Below are 19,118 nucleotides of genomic sequence, written 5' to 3'. Positions count from 1 at the left end.
TTTATGAATTGGTGTACTCTTATATAAAACAAAACTAGTGCGTTAGGTTGATCTTTCAATACGAAAGTTTCATTATTCTCAAAGTATCCATTAATAACCAATGAATGTTGATTGAAGAACGTCATAAAATCAATACAATAAACACAAAATCTCGATTGAATTAAACTAGAATTTTTTCATTTTTTTTATTTTGATTTTCAGTGACGCCCCATTACTCAATTTTCCTTTTTTTTTGGGGTGTTGGGATTATGGGCTGGCTCATCTTCCTTTCTCCCTTTTCGTTTACTCGGTGAGTAAGCCTTCAAACTACATTGTTGTTGTTGTTGTTCTTGTTCTTGTTGTGGGGTGAGAAGGGTCTATGGAAGAAACTTAAAAAGGTACAGGAATTTTAGGATAGAATATTCATTATTTAAATATAAAAGTGAAAATGTAAAAAATGAAAAAAAAATTCATATTAAACAGTAAAGAAAAATGATTTATGATGAAATACAGCAGATGTATTTAATTTCCGTTGGTGAAACAAGACTCTATTTGACCGTAGATTTTAGCACGTTTTAATTGACATTAAAAAAGTTAGGAATATAATGTTTACAACTTATGCCCAAGGTGAAAATCTTGCACACGTTCTGAATAAGCTGGAGGTCGGATCGTGTGTTTTTTTTTTTTTTTTGCTTCTTCTAATACAAAAACAAAAAAAAAATATAAAACTGTTTCGTTTATATTCTTACAAAAAAAAAATATATTTTTTCAAAACCATAGTTGTTTTACGACCAAAAGCTGCACCATTTCTTCTAAAACTTCTAGATAAGACGAAATCAGTTTTGTCTGTCTCCTTTAGAGAAAGAGGGGGACCCAATTTGTCTGATGAATGGAACTGCGTGACAGCAGAGTATTTCAGCAAACCATCTTTTTATTTTCGATTTATAGATTCCTTCCAGACTGAATCCCAAATGATACAGTCGTGAGGGGGCGTTAAGGGGTTCCGGCTTGACACTGAATAATTCTGACGTTAACAGACGTTGTCCGGATAGCAACATATATATGCTGGACATTTTCTCCTGAATGTATGACGCGGCTTTACGTAATCTCTCTTGCATTTAATGTTTGGGGGGCCATGTGAGTAAGTGTATGTAGAGGTTAGTTTTATAAAAGTTGAGAGAATGATGACAAAGGAACAAAAACTTATATCCTTTCTTTGCCCAGTAGTAGCATTTTTTAAAATGAAATCATTTCATGTTAAACTATTAGAAAATAGTGATACGAAGAATCTCATAAATCAGTATTTCCCCTTGATTCTATGAATGAAAATATCAGTTGTGGAAAACATATTTAGCCATTATTCTAATCGATTCGGGTATACATAACTAGTACTGGATATAATCAATACTCAATAGCTATATACATGAAATCATTATAAAAAATTCATCACAATAAAAAAATTCAGCATAATTTTACATTCAAGAATTTAAATTCTCGAAAAATTTGACACTTTTTAAATTATGTGTGTGTGTTGTTTGTGTGTGTGTGTGTGTGGTGTGTGTGTGTGTGTGTGTGTGTGTGTGTGTGTGTGTAATATATATATATATATATTTTAACCCAAGAAAAATTAACAGAAAACATGGAAAAAGAAACAAACTGGAATTGTTTTTTTTTTTTTTTTTTTTTTTCTTTTCTTTTTTATGTAAACTGCCCCAGTTTCTTCCTGGCTGCCTAAAAATGAATGGATCTGGAAAATCGGAAACCCTTTTGAAACATCACGAGGGATTTCTTCCCAGACTGCAATAGAAGGTACAAAAGACATGCTTTGATTTCTGTTTGGCTTCCTCGACAACAATCAAAAGAAAAGTTAAAGGTTCTTTGAGGTTTCTGTACTTTTTTTTATCTTTCCCTATAGGTTGTGGGAACGAGAAGGATAGAGAGACGGATAAATGTATAGATAGGTAACTTAGAAATAAACAAGAATGTAAAGGAGGGGATTCACTTCTCTTTTGAGCTGTGCACAGTTTACTTTGTTTAATGCCTTTTTTTGACAAATGTCAGTCAGATGGGACGGTATTTGATTGACCGTTCTCTGACAAGGTACGATATTTGATTGACTGTTGTCTGACAAGGGACGATATTTGATTGACCGTCGCTGACAAGGGACGATATATGATTGACGTTTTCTGACAAGAGACAATATTTTATTTGATTTCTGACAAACGTGAGTTGGATGGGACGATATTTGATTGGCCGTTTTCTGACAAGGGACGATATTTGATTGTTTTCTGACAAACGTTAGTCTATTGGGACGATATTTGATTGAATGTTTATCTAGACAAGGGACGGTATTTGATTGAATGTTATCTGACAAGGGACGATATTTGATTGAATGTTATTTCTGACAAGGGACGATATTTGATTGTTTTCTGACAAACTTTAGTCTATTGGGGCGATATTTGATTGACTGTTACCTGACAAGGGACGATATTAATTTTGATTGACTGCTTTTTTGAAAAGGGACGATATTCAGTTTTATGCTTCTTGTAACTAGACGAGGTTCAACGACAAAAAACCGACAAATGTTAACGGTCTTACATACATTCATTCATGAGATTTACTAATCTCTGTGGAGGTGAATTATTGACGTATAATTTAGCAGCAGACAGATTACTACAAAGTCCAGCGTTGAGGATCATCTCTCTCTCTCTCTCTCTCTCTCTCTCTCTCTCTCTCTCTCTAAAAGGTTAACTACAAGATACCATATAATCAATCTCGTGATTTCCTGGATAAGAGCACACAGTACAAAGAAATAGTAGTCATGAATATTAAAATGTAAACTTCGTTCGTGTAAATGCCACTGATAATTCAATAAATAGACTAAAAACCTTAGCGAAAAACGTATTTAAGATATTGTATACCTAGTCATGGTAATCATTGCCTTAATGATATTATTTCCACCTGCAGAAATCAGTGGCGACCACACCTCAGGATAAAAACAGGGAATTCTTGTTTTCTTACCATTTTGATTCTCGCACCAGAAGAGGCGCCTGATTCAGGGGAACCGCGACCCTACTCTACCAATTACTTGGAATGGTGGGGAAGTTTTCCTTCTTTTCTAATTTTATTGTTTTTTTTTATTTTTTGTATTATTTTCTAAGACTGCCATCTGGGTTTCTTTGCTTTTTGGGACAATTTCTGTTGAACGATTACACCAAGTTCATTGTCTGAATTTCATTTGCTATCGTTTTTCACACGATGTATGTGTGTATATATATATATACTATATATATATATATATATATATATATATATATATATATATATATATATATATATATATATATATATATTGACATAAAAAAAAGAATTGCAAGTACATACTGTAGCCCAGAACTGGACAAACCTAAAAGGTAAATCAATAGTAATTCTATAATAAAATATATTGTGAGGAGAAAAAGGTTTGAAAAAACATCTAACTAATCAAAAAACCAAATAAATAAAAAACCAAATAAATAAAAAAATCAAATAAATCATCGATTTTTATACATTTTAATTTTTATCCAAAACAAAAAATCACCAACCCTGGTATTTTTATTGTGAGTTCTGTTCAGATTAAAAAAAACCCACCGTTATATCAAACAGGGCAACTCTCATTTCTATATAAATATGGAAACATATGATTACTATTCCACGGAAATCTCGTCTTAAGCGTCTGAATGTTTCGAACATTACGCAAAACCATAACAGTATTTTGCAAAACGTAGAGTAGGGGACCAGCGTATTGAATTTAGCCTTAATCCCAGTGTGCTGGAATGGGGTTACGCAGTGCTTCTGTAACTTTTTTTAACTTTTTTTTTATTCCTTTGCTGCTTATCGAAATTTATGATGTCCTTGTATAGAAAATGCTCCCAATATTGATTGATAGTAAAATTACCACTTACAATCTGCGGCCAAGGACGCCTTAATAATGCCACTAGGAACTATGGCCTTTAAGAGCCATTAGGAACTATACCTTCAAGGCATTGATTTAATAAATAACAAGGACTGATCCGACCTTCAGCTTATTCGGGACGCTAGAATCTACGGTCAAACAGAGCGTTGTTTCACCAACGAAAATTAAAATAAATACGTTATTTATTTTATTAGAACTAATTGTTCTGCACTTTGTTGACATGTGTATTATTTATTTTTTTACATTTCATTCTAATAAATAAGCCATAAATATACTCTCTAAAATGGCTGTATCTTTAACCAAACGCGAACAACACCTTTTTCAGACCTTTTTAGGCTCTTTCCATGACTTTCCTACCCCCCTATAACAAGACAACAACGACAAAGAAACAACAAAAAAAGAACGAAAACAGCAAAGTATTTTGTAGGCTTACTCCTGAGTAAGCGAAAAATTTATTTATGAAGAATATACCGGAAAAAGGGAAAAGAAATAAAAGGTGCGTAAGTCATCCACAGTTATGTGTATTTGGTTGAATAAACATAGAAAGTTTATTATGGGAAGCATAACGGATTTTATTTAGATTATATAGATATAAGATATATATTATATGAAATATATTATATAATATATATTATAATATATATGCTTGTATTTTTTGGTATATTTTTAGGAATTTTCGGGGAATGGCGATCAACTGTTATTGCCACATATGGTATACTACATGTACTTAAAACTAAGTCTTTACAGAAGAGGTTTCGGGAATATATTCGGATCCCCTTTTTTCAGTCTCAAATTCCCATAAGCATATACTCATATGCGAAGAAGAGTAAAAGAAGAATAGAAATAGGCCCTCTGAGAATTAAGGGAGATTAACGAAGAAAAAAAGGAAATTGCAACATACGGAGAACGATATAAGAGAGAATTTACCCCTAGAATAGATAATGAAGATAATGATATAGAAGTAAGGGATGAAAATAGTGAATATTTAGCTGACATAGATATTAATGAAGCTGATATTGTGCAGGCTATTAATGAAATTAAAAATGGAGCTGCTGCAGGGCCTGATGGAAATTTCCTGCTATTTTGTTAAAGAAAGTAGTTCATTCTATCGCAAAGCCACTTGCAATATTATTAAGACAAAGTGTAGATACAGGCAAGATATATGATGAGCACAAATTAGCATATATTACCCCTACTTTCAAAAGTGGATCAAGACTAGAGGCAAGTAATTATAGGCCTGTGAGTCTAACATCACATATTATGAAAGTGTATGAAAGGGTAATGAAGAAAAATATATGAAACATTTAATAAAATAATTTGTTTAATAAAGGACAACATGGTTTCGTACCCGGGAAAAAGTACACAAACCCAACTGTTAGTCCACCGTGAAAACATATTCAAAAATATGAAAAGCGGAAATGAAACAGATGTGGTTTATTTAGACTTTGCAAAAGCTTTTGATAAAGTAGACATAAATATATTAGCGAAGAAAATTAGAAAACACAATATCGTGGATAAAGTAGGAAGATGGTTAAAAGAATTTTTACACAACAGAAAACAGATAGTTATTGCAAACGACGAGAAATTCGGATGAAGCCAAGGTAATATCCGGTGTGCCGCAAGGTACGGTGTTAGCTGCAATACTGTTTGTTATTATGATTGAAGACATAGACAATAATGTTAAGGATTCGGTAGTGAGTAGTTTCGCAGATGACACAAGAATCAAGTAGAGGAAAATTACTTGTGATGAAGAAATGAAGGCAACGATCTACAAAGAGACCTTAACAAAGTATATGATTGGGCAGAGGTAATAGGATGGTATTTAACTCTGATAAATTTGAATCATAAATTATGGAGGACACAGAAAGAAAGCTATATGCATATAAGGGACCTAATAATGAGACCATCACAAATAAGGAAGCAGTTAAAGACCTTGGTGTGATGATGAATAGGAACATGTTATGCAATGATCAAATAGCAACTCTGTTGGCAAAATGTAAAGCAAAAATGGGAATGTTGTTACGGCACTTCAAAAACAAGAAAAGCTGAACACATGATTATGCTTTATAAAACATATGTTCGTAGTCCACTTGAATATTGCAATATGATATGGTACCCACACTATCAAAAGGATATTGCACAAATAGAGAGTGTACAAAGGTCCTTTACAGCTAGAATAGAAGAAGTTAAGGACCTAGACTACTGGGAAAGATACAATTCTTAAAATTATATAGTCCTAAAGGAGAAGAGAACGCTACATGATAATTCAGGCATGGAAACAGATAGAAGGAATAGCAGAAAATATCATGGAACTAAAAATATCAGAAAGAGCAAAGCAGAGGTAGATTAATAGTGCCCAAAACTATACCAGGAAAAAGGGGAAAAAAAAGGAAAGCACACAGGACATTAATACTACGCACCAGCATCGATAATGCAGCGTCTATTCAATGCGTTGCCAGCTCATCTGAGGAATATATCAGGAGTGAGCGTAGATGTGTTTAAGAATAAGCTCGACAAATATCTAACTGCATCCCAGACCCATCCAAGATTGGAAGGATGCAAAATATACCGGAAGATGTACTAGCAACTCTCTGGTAGACATTAGAGGTGCCTACACTGAGGGACCTGGGGCAACCCGAACAAGATGTAAGGTCTGTAAGGTAAGGTCTATGTAGAGACTTATTTTTAAAGCTATGTACCTATACACAACTGTGGATTCGTCTCTCAGTTTCAAGACTTATACTAATATGAGTTTTTTTTATATATATATAAATCCAAGTGGTGATACTGTCTTCCAGTGACAATTTGAAAGCTTAAGAAATTTATTAACAGATATATAAATGTGCAGAAAAGGATCAGAGTATATGATTAATAGTTTTATTTTTGACGTATATTATAGTTTAAAAAGGATTTCGCAGTGCCCAGTTCTAATTTTGATTTCTGCACTCGCATTTCTTCTGCGTCTCGTGACTCAGGTCAAGCAAAATCATTTTACCTAATTGCTTTTTCCTTGCATCGCTTCTCTCAAGATTCCCGTATTGATAGCACTGGAGCATTTTGAAGAAACGCGAATTGAAAGTGTGCAATGTGAACCTAATTGTTTTTTCCTGCATTGAATGTAATAAAAAACTTGACCAGACCTTTGTATACACAAACAGAAAACGAATTGAAAAAGGTTCAATAGAAATTGTCAACTTCAGAAACTGAAACTTGAAGAGTCTGATGGTTAGAATAATATTAGCTCTGGTTTCAGTAAAAGGAAATATTCCAGAGATAGATAAGTATGAATAGATAAATAGATAAAGTACGGAAAAGAGAAACAAGTCTGGACTGCCATTATGGCTAACCACGAGTAATCTGGATTGCCGTTTTTGCGCTGACCTGCGCAAGGACAGGAAATCCAAAGTTCGCTCTTTTATCCTATTTTTAAATGGAAATAGAAATTGCAGAGGCATTCTGCTTTTAACACGTGACAATTTACTGTGTGAGAGAGAGAGAGAGAGAGAGAGAGATGGATGTCCGGATGGTATGAATTAAAAATTTGCAAAGGTATTTTTTTTAGTAATTAATAATGCCAAAAGGGTGTATGTATTTTAGTTATTTGCAAAAGACGCCTGATCAACATACCATTTTGCAGCCCTCTAGCCTCAGTAGCTTTTAGGGTCTGAGGGCGGACAAAAAATAAATGCGGACGGACTGACAAAGCCGCACAATAATTTTCTTTAACAGAAAACTAAAATACAAATGAGTGACAAGTTTCATCGCCATAGAATTACTAAGAATACCTGATAGAGGAGGAGAGATGAAAGGCAAAGAAGAAAGAGAGAGGAGAAAAGCAAATGGAGGAGGAGGAGAGACAGAGAGAGAGGAGAGAGGGAGGAGGGCGGGATGGTCATAAGTATTTTCATGGCTTTCTCGCTGGAAAAAAAAAAAAACTCTTTTGCATTCATGGGAGAGTGCCATGAAGGATAGTGCCAGTCAGAGTTGGGGTATGGTGAAATGACACATATGAACATATAGATAAATAAACAGATAGACAGACAAGTAGCAACTCCCTAATTCGTAAATGACCAGCGCCGTCAGCGGTAATATGTGTACACATATGTCCGACCATCTCATTAGAGGTTCCATGTTGGTGCGGGCAAGTACATCTTAATTAAAGGTTCGTGTAATAGTGGCACACGAGCGTTTGGCGTCATTATGCAAATGACTGACTCCCTGTGTGCATAGTAAAGAGGTGGAGCGGAGATGAAGGTGAATGTAAGATGTGTTTGAGAGGTGAGATGCATTAAGGAGATAATATGATAAGGAAGACCTTTTGACTTGAGGGCTAAGATCTACCGCGTAAGGTGTCTTTAGCATGGAGATGATATTGCCAACTCATAACTAGGGTAGTCAACCATCGTCAGTACAAAATCCTTTATGTGTAATATATATTATATATATATATTATATATTAGAATATATATAGATATAATATATATAGATATATATCCATCCCCACCTTTTGACAAAGCTACACAAAATGACAACTCTTACCTGTGGCAGCAGACGCCCTCTATCTGCGAAGCATGTCACTAGGCTGATAAGCTCACTTAAATACTAAAAATATACTATTTATTACCCAAAGCAGATGAACATAAAATAGAACAAAATGATTAATAGGTTTGCTTATTAATCTGACGGATATATATATATGAGACCCTCTGCTTTAAGAAACATGTTACCGTATATTTTTTGGAAAATTATTATGAAATCTTATCACATCATATTGTTTTTCGATCGTTATAAAATTTTCTAAATAGAAATGACTTACATATTGTTGGAAATAACTATTCATATTAATATTATTCAGGACGAAAATATCCTTTTTCATTATCCTGAAGCAACTGTATTCTCTCTCTCTCTCTCTCTCTCTCTCTCTCTTCTCTCTCTCTCTCTCTCTCTCTCTCTCTCTCATTCTGTCCTCCGTCTTATATCGCCTGGATCGACTATTTGAATAATGGCAGATGTTTGATATGTTATTTGGATGTGGACAAGGATCACAAAGATTTGCTGTTTCTATTTTTGCCCTGGATTGACTGGACTATAATTACCTGCAATACTAATAATATACGAATCTGGTCACAAAGATGTTACACACCAAATTTTTGTAGCTGTGGGTTGCACGAGTCCATCAAAGCAATCATTTTCAAGGGTATTATTTTATTTATGCTAAGAACAACAACATTACTGGATATGTTAATCTAGTATACAGGATTTGTATTTATGGCATAACTTAGTTAGGTTACCAGTATTTGAGTGTGATTGGCCACTTGGTTCCGCCCCTCACAACTATCTAGGCTGCTTATAGAAAGTATTTTAATTGCTATATTTCTTATATTCAAATAAGAAAAAAGTATCGTCAATATATCTTCTATAAAAAAGTGGCTTAAAATTCCCAGGACAATCATTAAGAAAATTCTCCTCCAAATGTCCCATAAAAAAATTGTGGGCAAACAAACGGTCCCAAAGGAGAACTCATGGCAACCCCAAAACCCCCTCTACCTACAGAAAGAGCTGCCCATTAAAAAACAAAGGTGGCATCTTGCACAGCAAGTTCCAAAAACGTTTTAAAAAGTTGCCTATTGAAACCACAGAAAGTTTCATCATTACTAAAAACTTATCCAAAAATTATGTTCAATTGGCCGCTCCTTCTCTCTCTCTCTCTCGCTCTCTCTCTCCTCATCTCTCCACTCTCTCTCACACCATTACATCTTTTCTTTTAATACAAAAGGGGGAAGGAAAACCAATAAAACCATTTACAAAATTATGACTTTTACAATCATTATACAAAACTCGAAATAGATCCACAAATTCATCTGGTAAACCAATTTCTTCATTACTTTAAAAACAAAATCCATATTAACCATATAAGGCTTTAGAGTCTAAGGGTGAGTTTACACTAGGCTTCACTGCACACTGCATGTGTAGGACTCATCACCAACTCCTCCCGATTTGGAGTAATTGTGATAATCTTACGTATGCAGCGTGGGATGAAGCCTAGTGTAAACTCACCTTTAGCTAATAATTTTACTTTACCCAAGAATTGACCATCTGACATAGTGACAATGGATCTGAACACCTCCATATTTAGAGGAAAAGGTGAGGAGAGAGAAATGAGACACATTAAAGAAACGAGAGAAAGAGAGAGAGAGAGAGAGATTTGTAAAGTAAAACCAGTAGAAAAAAAATCTCTCTTTAAAAGTAGGAGATAAGTTTAATATATAAATTTAGTTAAATGATACACTTACAGCGACTGTAGAGTTAGGCCCAAAGTCTACAGTGCCACGGACCTAACATTCACTTTCTATTCCTTGAAATTATTTGATACGTTATTTGAGAATAATTTCCAGAGAATAGAAGGTGATGGAGCTAGGTGCATGGCACTGTAGACTGGGCCTAATTCTACAGTTGCTGTAAGTGTAGCATTTAACTAAATTTATATATTAAACTTATCTCCTAGTTTTAAAGAGAGATTTTCTTCTACTGGTTTTACTTTTCAAATCTCTCTCTCTCTCTCTCGTCTCTTCTCTCTCTCTCTCTCTCTCTCTCTCTCTCTCTCTCTCTCTCTTTTCTTTGATGTGTCTCATTTCTCTCTCCTCACCTTTTCCTCTAAATATGGAGGTGTTCAGATCCATTGCCACTGAGAAATACATGTCAGATAGTCAATTCTTGGGTATAATAAAGTTGTTAGCTAAAGGTGAGTTTACACAAGGCTTCACCCCACGCTGCATGTGAAAGACTCATCACCAACTCCTTCCAAATTCTGTTAGAGAGAGAGAGAGAGAGAGAGAGAGAGAGAGAGAGAGAGAGAGAGAGAGAGAGATTTGTAAAGTAAAACCAGTAGAAGAAAAATCTCTCTTGAAAAGTAGGAGATAAGTTTAATATATAAATTTAGTTAAATGCTACACTTACAGCAACTGTAGAATTAGGCCCAGTCTACAGTGCCATGCACCTAGCATTCACCTTCTATTCTCTGGAAATTATTCTTAAATAACACATCAAATAAATTCCAAGGAATAGAAAGTGAATTCTAGGTCCGTGGCACTGTAGACTTTGGGCCTAATTCTACAGTTGGTAGTTGGTGTAAGTGTAGCATTCAGCTAAGTTAATATATGAAACGTATCTCCTGATTTTAAAGAGAGATTTTTTTTCTACAGGTGTTACTCTCTCTCTCTCTCTCTCTCATTTTAGCAGACATTTTATGGATGATTCCAACCCTCCCTATTTTTCCGGGCTTGGGACCGGCTCTGGGATGGGCTGGCTTGCCCACCCACCCTCAGAGGCTAGGTTAAAATGTGGGTTTTCCACAGCAGGAAAATGAATTGGGTCATTCAGTCAAGCTCAGTTGCAGAGCTCCTCCTGACTGAGGCAAAAGGGCCAACACGATTGAGCCGCAGAATGGCCTGATGACTGTGGGGCTAAAATCACACCCAAAGCAGCATAAGAGGAACCACCATGAACACCTTCTGGGGTGGGGATGAGCCTGGGGGGAGGCCCGGGGGGGCCCGGGGGGGGTTCGAAGGTGTGGGGGTAAGTCCCTCTCACGCTGCTGAAGGTGTGCTCTCAGCCTCATGGTCGCCGGGCCAGTCTGTGACTCGCTCACGTTGGCCCTTTTGTTTGACCTTTTTTTTAGGGGGGAGTCACGGGATCACCTCCCCTCCTGCTGTAGAAGGCGAAGGCATCAAGATTTGCCTCTTTTCGCCTGCCTCCTCGGAACTGGTGCCTCGGACTTGGCATCGAGACATCTTCTGTGCCCAGTTCCGCTGATCAACTCTCCTCTTTTTGATCTGGAGGCTCACTGTAAACTCCACATGCTTATTAGGACCTTCGTTCGTCGATTCTGCCATTCTCTCATCTCCATGCACGAGATCCTTCAAAGTCTGAGTTAGGACCTCCCCACTGCCGCCCGTAGTTGGTCCTCTCACGTTGGGCTTCACAGTAGTTCCTGTGCTGGGTCTCTTTCTCATTTGCAAGAGGTCAGACAGGTCCTCTTCTTGTCCTTCATCTTCCTTCTCCATTTCCCTGGTTTCGTCCATAACTTCATTTCCATCCTGTGTAATGTGTTGCAGGTGGAAATTCCTCTGAGCTGTCCCATGGAGAAGTGTCATCAACCAGGTATTTATCCTGTTGCTTCAAAGCCTCTTCCTGTCTCCTTAGACACTCTCTGAAACGTTGTTCTTGCCTCACCTCATGTTCCTCCTGTATCCTGCACTTTTCTGTCAACCTTTCACATTCTTTTCCAAGTTGCTGCAGTTCTTCCTGAGTCTTTCTCCTTGGCCTAACAAATGGCGTATTTGGGTCTCCCTTTTCTGGACCTCTTCCTCTAATTCATTAGCAATTTTTTGGCCTTCTCATCTGCTTCCTCCAGCAAGCTGTTCAGTTCATTCCCGTGATTAAGAGCGATGTCTAGCTTCTCTTCTAGGTCCTCTTTTTCAGATATTAATTTTCTTTCCTCATTTAAGAATCTTTCTATTTGGGAGGTCCCTGTTGTCGAGCTCTTCTTTTAAGACTCTGAAGGAATTCTCCATCTCTTCCTTCTCTTCTGTTCTGCCTCAAACAAGCTTTCAATCTCCCTCCTATAATGGAGAGCATCCTGTAAAAAGCTGTTTTGCTCTTTCTCCTTCACTAATGATTTCTTCAGTGAAGTTATTTCCAGGCAGGTTTTCGTCTGCCTCTTCCTGGAGCCTGGAATTCTCCCCTCCTAACTCTGTGACCCACCCCTTCCTCATGACCTGGACTTCTTCAGTCAAAATTTGGGTCTCCTCTTCTCATTTCCTAGCTCCTTCTTCACTGAAGTCACTTCCATTTCCACTTCTTCTAACTCCTCAGCCAATCTCCCATTCCGTCCTCCTAATTCTAAGACCCAGTTCTTCATCACTTGTAGTTCTGCTTCGATGATCTCAGCTTTGAGTCTATTTTCCTCTTCCTTCAGCTCTAGTTCTCCTCGGATGAGACTTGCTATTATCCTTTCCTCCTCGCATTTCTTCTCCAGAAACTCTAATTCCTCCATAAGATCGTTATTTAATTTCTGCATCCTCTCTCCTTCGTATACAGCCCGTTTTAGGTCATCTTCCAAGTGCTGGTGTTCAGCCATGAATTCTTCATTTTGATGATGCAACTTTGCAATTTCACTCTTCATAACTGCTTCTTGGTCAGCATTCTTCTTTCTTAGCAAGAGGTCCTTTTCTACCATCTTGGATTCTTGAGCCAAAGCAATATCCTCCTTCGCTTCCTTCCATAGACGTTCCATTTCATCTGCAGCAACCCGACTCTCTTCCAGTTCTTCTGTCAATCTTTGCTTTTCTAGAGCCAGTTCTAATGTCTCTTCCAGCCTAGATTCTTCGGCCCTTTCGCTTTCCAGATGGTCTTCCAGTTCCTGAAGATGGTTTCCATGACTGTTGTCATTCCAGCACACAGCAAAGGCCAAGCCTGCCAACAAGGCCAAAACGGGAATGGCAAAGGCAAAGGCTGGCGTCATCAAGATGTTCGGGTTTTCAACAGTTTCTGGACCAACTTCAATACCTGTCAGTTCATCCAGTTCTGAGCTCTCCTCTGGCCGAGATACTTCGGTCATTTCGCTTTCCAGTCCATCTTCAGTATCTTCACATTTTATCATTTCTTCCGGTTCTAGACGATTTTCTAATCTAGACACTTCATCTATATCTATTTCCAGGTCGTCCTCACTGCCTTCTAATTCCAGGTAGTCCTCGCTGTCATCTTGTTCCAGGTCATCCTCGCTGTTGTCTTCTTCCAGGTCGTCCTCACTGTCTTCTAATTCCAGGTAGTCCTCGCTGTCATCTTGTTCCAGGTCATCCTCGCTGTTGTCTTCTTCCAGGTCGTCCTCACTGTCTTCTAATTCCAGGTAGTCCTCGCTGTCTTCTTGTTCCAGGTCATCCTCGCTGTTGTCTTCTTCCAGGTCGTCCTCGCTGTCTTCTTGTTCCAGTTCATCCTCGCTGTAGTCTTCTTCCAGTCGTCCATCTGTAGATTGTAGTCGGTTTAAAGTCATCAGTTTCCAGATCTTCATCCAAATCATGAACTTTGCGTACCATAAAATTTCCAGAATTTGCCAGCAAACAGCAAAAGCCAAGCCTGCCAACAAGGCCAATCCGAAGATGGCAAAGGCAAAGGCTGGCGTCATCAAGCTGTTAGATTCTGCAACAATTTCCGGTTCAAAAGAGTCAACGATTTCCGGTTCAAAAGAGTCAACAGCAGCACCAAGAGTATCATGTACTCGTTAAATGCGTCGACTCCTGATAACAGAGGAAATCAAACAAATCATTAATAGTCCAAGCGGTCAAGTCGCCTGCCACAACTCCTAATATCACAAGTAAACTGCTGTATAGCTGAAACATAGTGATTTAATGTTAACCTTGACATCTGCTTCCTCTATGCCTTGATTTTAAAACTGCCACGGCACATGATTCGGGATCCGGAGGCTCCGAACGAGCGCCTCCGTTTCCTGTCTCTGCTACGAAGGATTTCTTGTGCTCCTTTTTCTTCATTTTTTGTTGAGAAGTCTCTGCCTGCTCTGGAGACGCCGCAGCCGCGGCTGCTGCTGCTGTGAGTCCTTCTGAAGGATCTAAAGAAGGATCCAGGTCTTGTCGTCGATGGAATCCCTCGGATTCGTAAGTTTACTTTCCAAAGTCCAGAATTTTACCAACCTATCCATACGCTAATTCCCTCTCTTTTGTTTCTCTTTTTTGTCAATTTTAATTTTTTGGACTCATCGGGACTGGGGTTTTCCAGTTTGGCATTTTCTTTAGTTGTGTCTGACTGTGTCTGTCGTGGTCTCTGTGAATCTTTGTTTTATTCTCCCTGTTTCTTCTTCCTTGACTTCCTGGAGCCATGTTGCATGTTTGTTGTGTGATACCGGATTGCTCCATATGTTTTCCCAGAGTCTCTTACTTGGCTCGGCTTCAGGAATTTCTGGGTGGTTGTCTTCCCCTCTTAGTTGGCTGTATAGTCTTTTCTGGTGGTTCCGAATAGTTTGTTCTGTTGGTATCCCTTATTCCTGTTCATGTACCGTTGGATCTTGTGTGCTTTGGCCTTAGCCTCTGTTTTTACATCTTCTATTGTGTGTGTTTAGTCCCCTCTCTTGTACTTTGTATTTCTCATTGAGTTCCTCCCTTGTTTGTTTTCTTGCTTCTTAGCCTTTTTTCTGCCATCTCTTTCAGTTTACTCAAGTCAGATCTCATCACCATGATTTGCTTTTTCCAGGCGCCTTTTCCAAGGAGGTTGCTGTTTTGGTTTCTGTTGGGTTGGTTGTGACGGTGGTGTTGGTGTTCGAATCCCCATCAGTTTGCTACTAATCTTGCTCCTGCATATGTCAAGTTATTTGTTTCTGTGATACTGGTGGTGTGTATTATGCCCATTATTTCATTGACCTCACTTGTTTTCTCCCTTAATTTCTTGGTGTTGTAGGCTTTCATGGAGGGGATCTTTGTTCTCTCTGTATCTGGCTCCATCCATTGTCTAATCTTTTCTACCCATTCCGTCCTCTCTGTTACTTCGTCGGTGTTTCTTCGTGTGTCGTTGTTTGATACTTCATCCTCCGGTCGTCTCTGTGGGCATCGTCTCTCAGTTCGTCTTCGTGTAATTCGTTGTCGTGTGACATTTCCCTTTCCAGTTCTTCTCTTTCTGTTGGGGAGAGCCAGTTCTTTTTCTTTATGTTCCTTACTTGGTCTGCCAGCCTCTGCTCTGTTTGGGGGGTGTTATTCCTCTCATTCCAGATGTTGATCAATCTTCTTCTATATCTCTCTCCGTCGGGTTGCTTCTGATGTAGCATCTCCATATTTCCTTATTTTCTTCTCGTGTCCATTTCTTCCTTTTTTGGCCTCTGTAGCTCCAATCTCAGGCTGTTGATTACTTTCGTTGTGGTGATCAGTTGCTGGATGACGACCTCCAAGTACCTGACCGTCTTCCCTTCAATTGGGTTGAATACCTGGTTGCCGGACGAAGCTCCTCTGTTGCCAGAGGTTCCATTTACGTCGTTGTCGTTTATTCCTTCATTTCTTTCCATCATTGCTGAGTTTTGCTATTTAACCATAGCTGGACCTACCCCATCAGGGATAGGTACTCATTTACAGCTGAGTAGACTGAGGAAAATTATGGTAAAGATCCTTTCCCAAGGAATCAACGCCGAGGAGAACGGTCACCCATCCAACGACTGACCAGCCCCAATGTTGCTTAACTTGACTTAAGTCTATTGAAGAACTAACCAACTCCTCCACGGCGCCACACTATTATTATTTATTATTATTATTATTAATTATTATTATTATTATTATTATTATTATTATTATTATTATTATTATTATTTATTATTATTATTTCAGAAGATGAACCCTATTCAATGTGGAATAATCCCACGGGGGCCACTGACTTGAAATTCCAAGCTTCCAAAGAATACTATGATGTTCATTTTTTTTAATTATAAAAAATACATAAATGCAAGTTTATAGTTATTTCACAGTATTTACATATTTAAGTAGTAAATATAGGTTACGGAACACTAGGCTTTGAATCATTTTTTCTTGAACGCCGTAATAACTGTACTATTACTTAAAAATTTGTACCGGCTACTCAAAAAACAGTAATTAATGAACTCTCTTGTGAAAGTGTTACCTATTTTCTTCTTTGTCATTGTTTTTTTAATACCCACCTATCGTAACAAAACTTGCTCTTAACAAGGCATCTGTTTCCTCTTTTGTGTCATGTTTCTTTTTACTGACCCAAACAGCATATAAATAGTACCCTACAATTAATACAGTGGCGCTATTATAATCCTTTTTCGTCCTATAATTGAAACAGAGCATTATTATTTTCAGAAAATTGTCACATACTTGAATGTTGTTTTTACGTGACTACAAAAATAAAAAAATTATGCAATGTGTATTCAACCTCCTCACAATGATTGCATTTATCACTGTTTCTGATATCTAACAATTTTAATCAAGGTTCCGTGTGCATATCAAAGACAAATTAACCTCCCGATACCAATGAAAGGTTTGGTTGCAGCTCCACAATAATATAAGCATGTGAGTATTATTGTCTTTAATGGATATTAAAAGCTTTCCAACCTTGTACTAGGTTCATCTTCAGTCAAGTAATCCTAGTACGAGGTTCGAAAACTTTTAATATCCATTAAAGACCATATACTCACATGCTATATTATTGTGGACCTGCAACCATTATCATCATTTTCGACACGGAAATCTGTGCCCACTAATGAAAGGTTTGTTTATGCTCTCCCATACCCATTTCCGTTCCAAAAGTGGATAAACGCTCTTCAGTTTTTGGTGATTTTCTGGCCTTATAAGTTTTATAGCAATATTTATGTATTTAAGTTAGGGAATGTTCATGGCGAGAAACTTTCCTGATGACATGAAATTTCTTTTACTGAAATAAATGATATTAACTCCAGTCTGTCACTGATTCCAATTGCCTTGCTAAGGGAGTAGTGGCTTACATTGGTTTTGGGCAGATGTCCTGTTAGAATGCCCTTATCAGTTTTCTCACGGATGTTCTCTATACCATTCGTCAGGTTGGCTACAAGACCTTTTGTCAGGCCAGTTCTTCCATCTTTTAGAAACAAGTCATTTCCCCCTCCCTGCACCATATATGATGAAACTTTTTCTATTATTTACCTTGATTTTTTTCACTGCCTCGGCTATCTTCTTTGCTCCTGCACCTGGGGTAAAAATTAACTTTTCTCTTACTGCTATTTTTGGCCATAAAAGTTAACCCCTGATCTTTTACTAATGAGTCTCCAATTAAGATAGTTTCCTCTTCTGTTTCAAGAGAGGCACAGCAAATCTATTCGTTGCGTTGATTCCTGTTGGGGGACATTCGTGTTTTCTGGCTGCTATCACTCTTCTGCAACAGCTCTCTTGAATTCATTATTTTTATCCTTGTAAGTTTCTTTCTTTGTGGCCTTGAGAGAGAGAGAGAGAGAGAGAGAGCGAGAGAGAGAGAGAGAGAGAGAGAGAGAGTATTATAAGAAGTGTGGGTGGAAGATGAGAGAGAGAGAGTACCTCAGAAAGGTGTGGATGGAGGAAAAAGATTATAGTTACTTCCACGAAAAGTGCTTTCTTTAAAAAGAAAGTTCCTTTCTTTTAATTACAAAGTGAAGGAGATGGAAGGTGTCATGGTACTCGTTGATGCTATCTACTGCATCCCTTGCAAACAGCATCCCCAGTTACTTCGTTGCAAAGTTAATAAATTACATTCAACAGAGACAAGGATGATTATAATTAGAACTCCAAAAACTCTCATTCATTACCACGGGAATGAGACTTTTTGCGTAGCCCGTTTGGCGTCGCTGTTTCGGCTTGGCCGATTCGGCGTAGGCGATTTTGGCATATAGAAAATTTCGGCGGAGAGACTGTAGGCGTCAAATGACTACTTTGTCGCTGTAAACGACATTTTAGCCATCAAATAGATACTTCGTCGTTATAGCGCAATTAGCTCTCATTTTAACAATTGTTGTTTTTTTTTTTTTTTTTTTTTTTACATTTACTTTTTGGTAGCTTTAGAATTTTCAGTCGTCTAAGCCCTATTGTACGCAATGGAAGGAGATATTTTAACAAAACGTGGAAGAAGCAAAGTATTCACGATGGATACCTTTTATTTTGATGCAACGAGCAAGAGTGATTCTGAATTAAATTCTGGCGATTGGTGAACAGAAAGAAAATCGGTGTAAAGTAAGATTACATATGAAGGATGGAAAAGTGATTCGCCAGTTGAATCAACATACCATGAAACCTTCGAAAGGACGTGTTGCATTTCTAGAAAAGTTAATCGAACAAAGACGTCGAAACAAAATCTGACTCCTAAACGGCTACGCCGAATAGTGCTATTAGTTTTCTGACGCCGAATCGGCCAAGCCGAAACGGCAGCGCCAAATGGGCTATGCCGAAACGTAGCAAACCCCATTACCACAGGGAGAGACAGAACTATCACGTCGTATGGCCGCATGAAAATTCAACACGAGATACATCGATTGAAAATTACAAAGCTAACTATGAATAACTCACAAATGGAACATAAAATTCATGCCAAAGGCCAGGAGCTGGAACCTATGAGGTCATTCGGTTCTGAAAGGGATATTGAAAGAACAAGGTTTGAAATGTGTAATAGG

At 37.7% G+C, this 19,118-nt stretch overlaps 1 protein-coding gene across 1 annotated transcript; it reads right to left on the bottom strand.

The window, feature by feature from the left end:
- Window positions 1–12,725: 12,725 nt before the first annotated feature.
- On the bottom strand, window positions 12,726–14,117 carry LOC135222107 (nucleolin-like). Its single transcript, XM_064260278.1, has one exon. The coding sequence runs from the start codon at window positions 14,115–14,117 to the stop codon at window positions 12,726–12,728; it is 1,392 nt and encodes a 463-aa protein (XP_064116348.1).
- Window positions 14,118–19,118: the final 5,001 nt, after the last annotated feature.

The sequence above is a fragment of the Macrobrachium nipponense genome, chromosome 3 (assembly GCF_015104395.2).
Source record: "Macrobrachium nipponense isolate FS-2020 chromosome 3, ASM1510439v2, whole genome shotgun sequence".
NCBI lineage: Eukaryota > Metazoa > Arthropoda > Malacostraca > Decapoda > Palaemonidae > Macrobrachium > Macrobrachium nipponense.
Note: the sequence above shows the minus strand (reverse complement) of the source record. Positions and strands in the feature narration are given on the sequence as shown.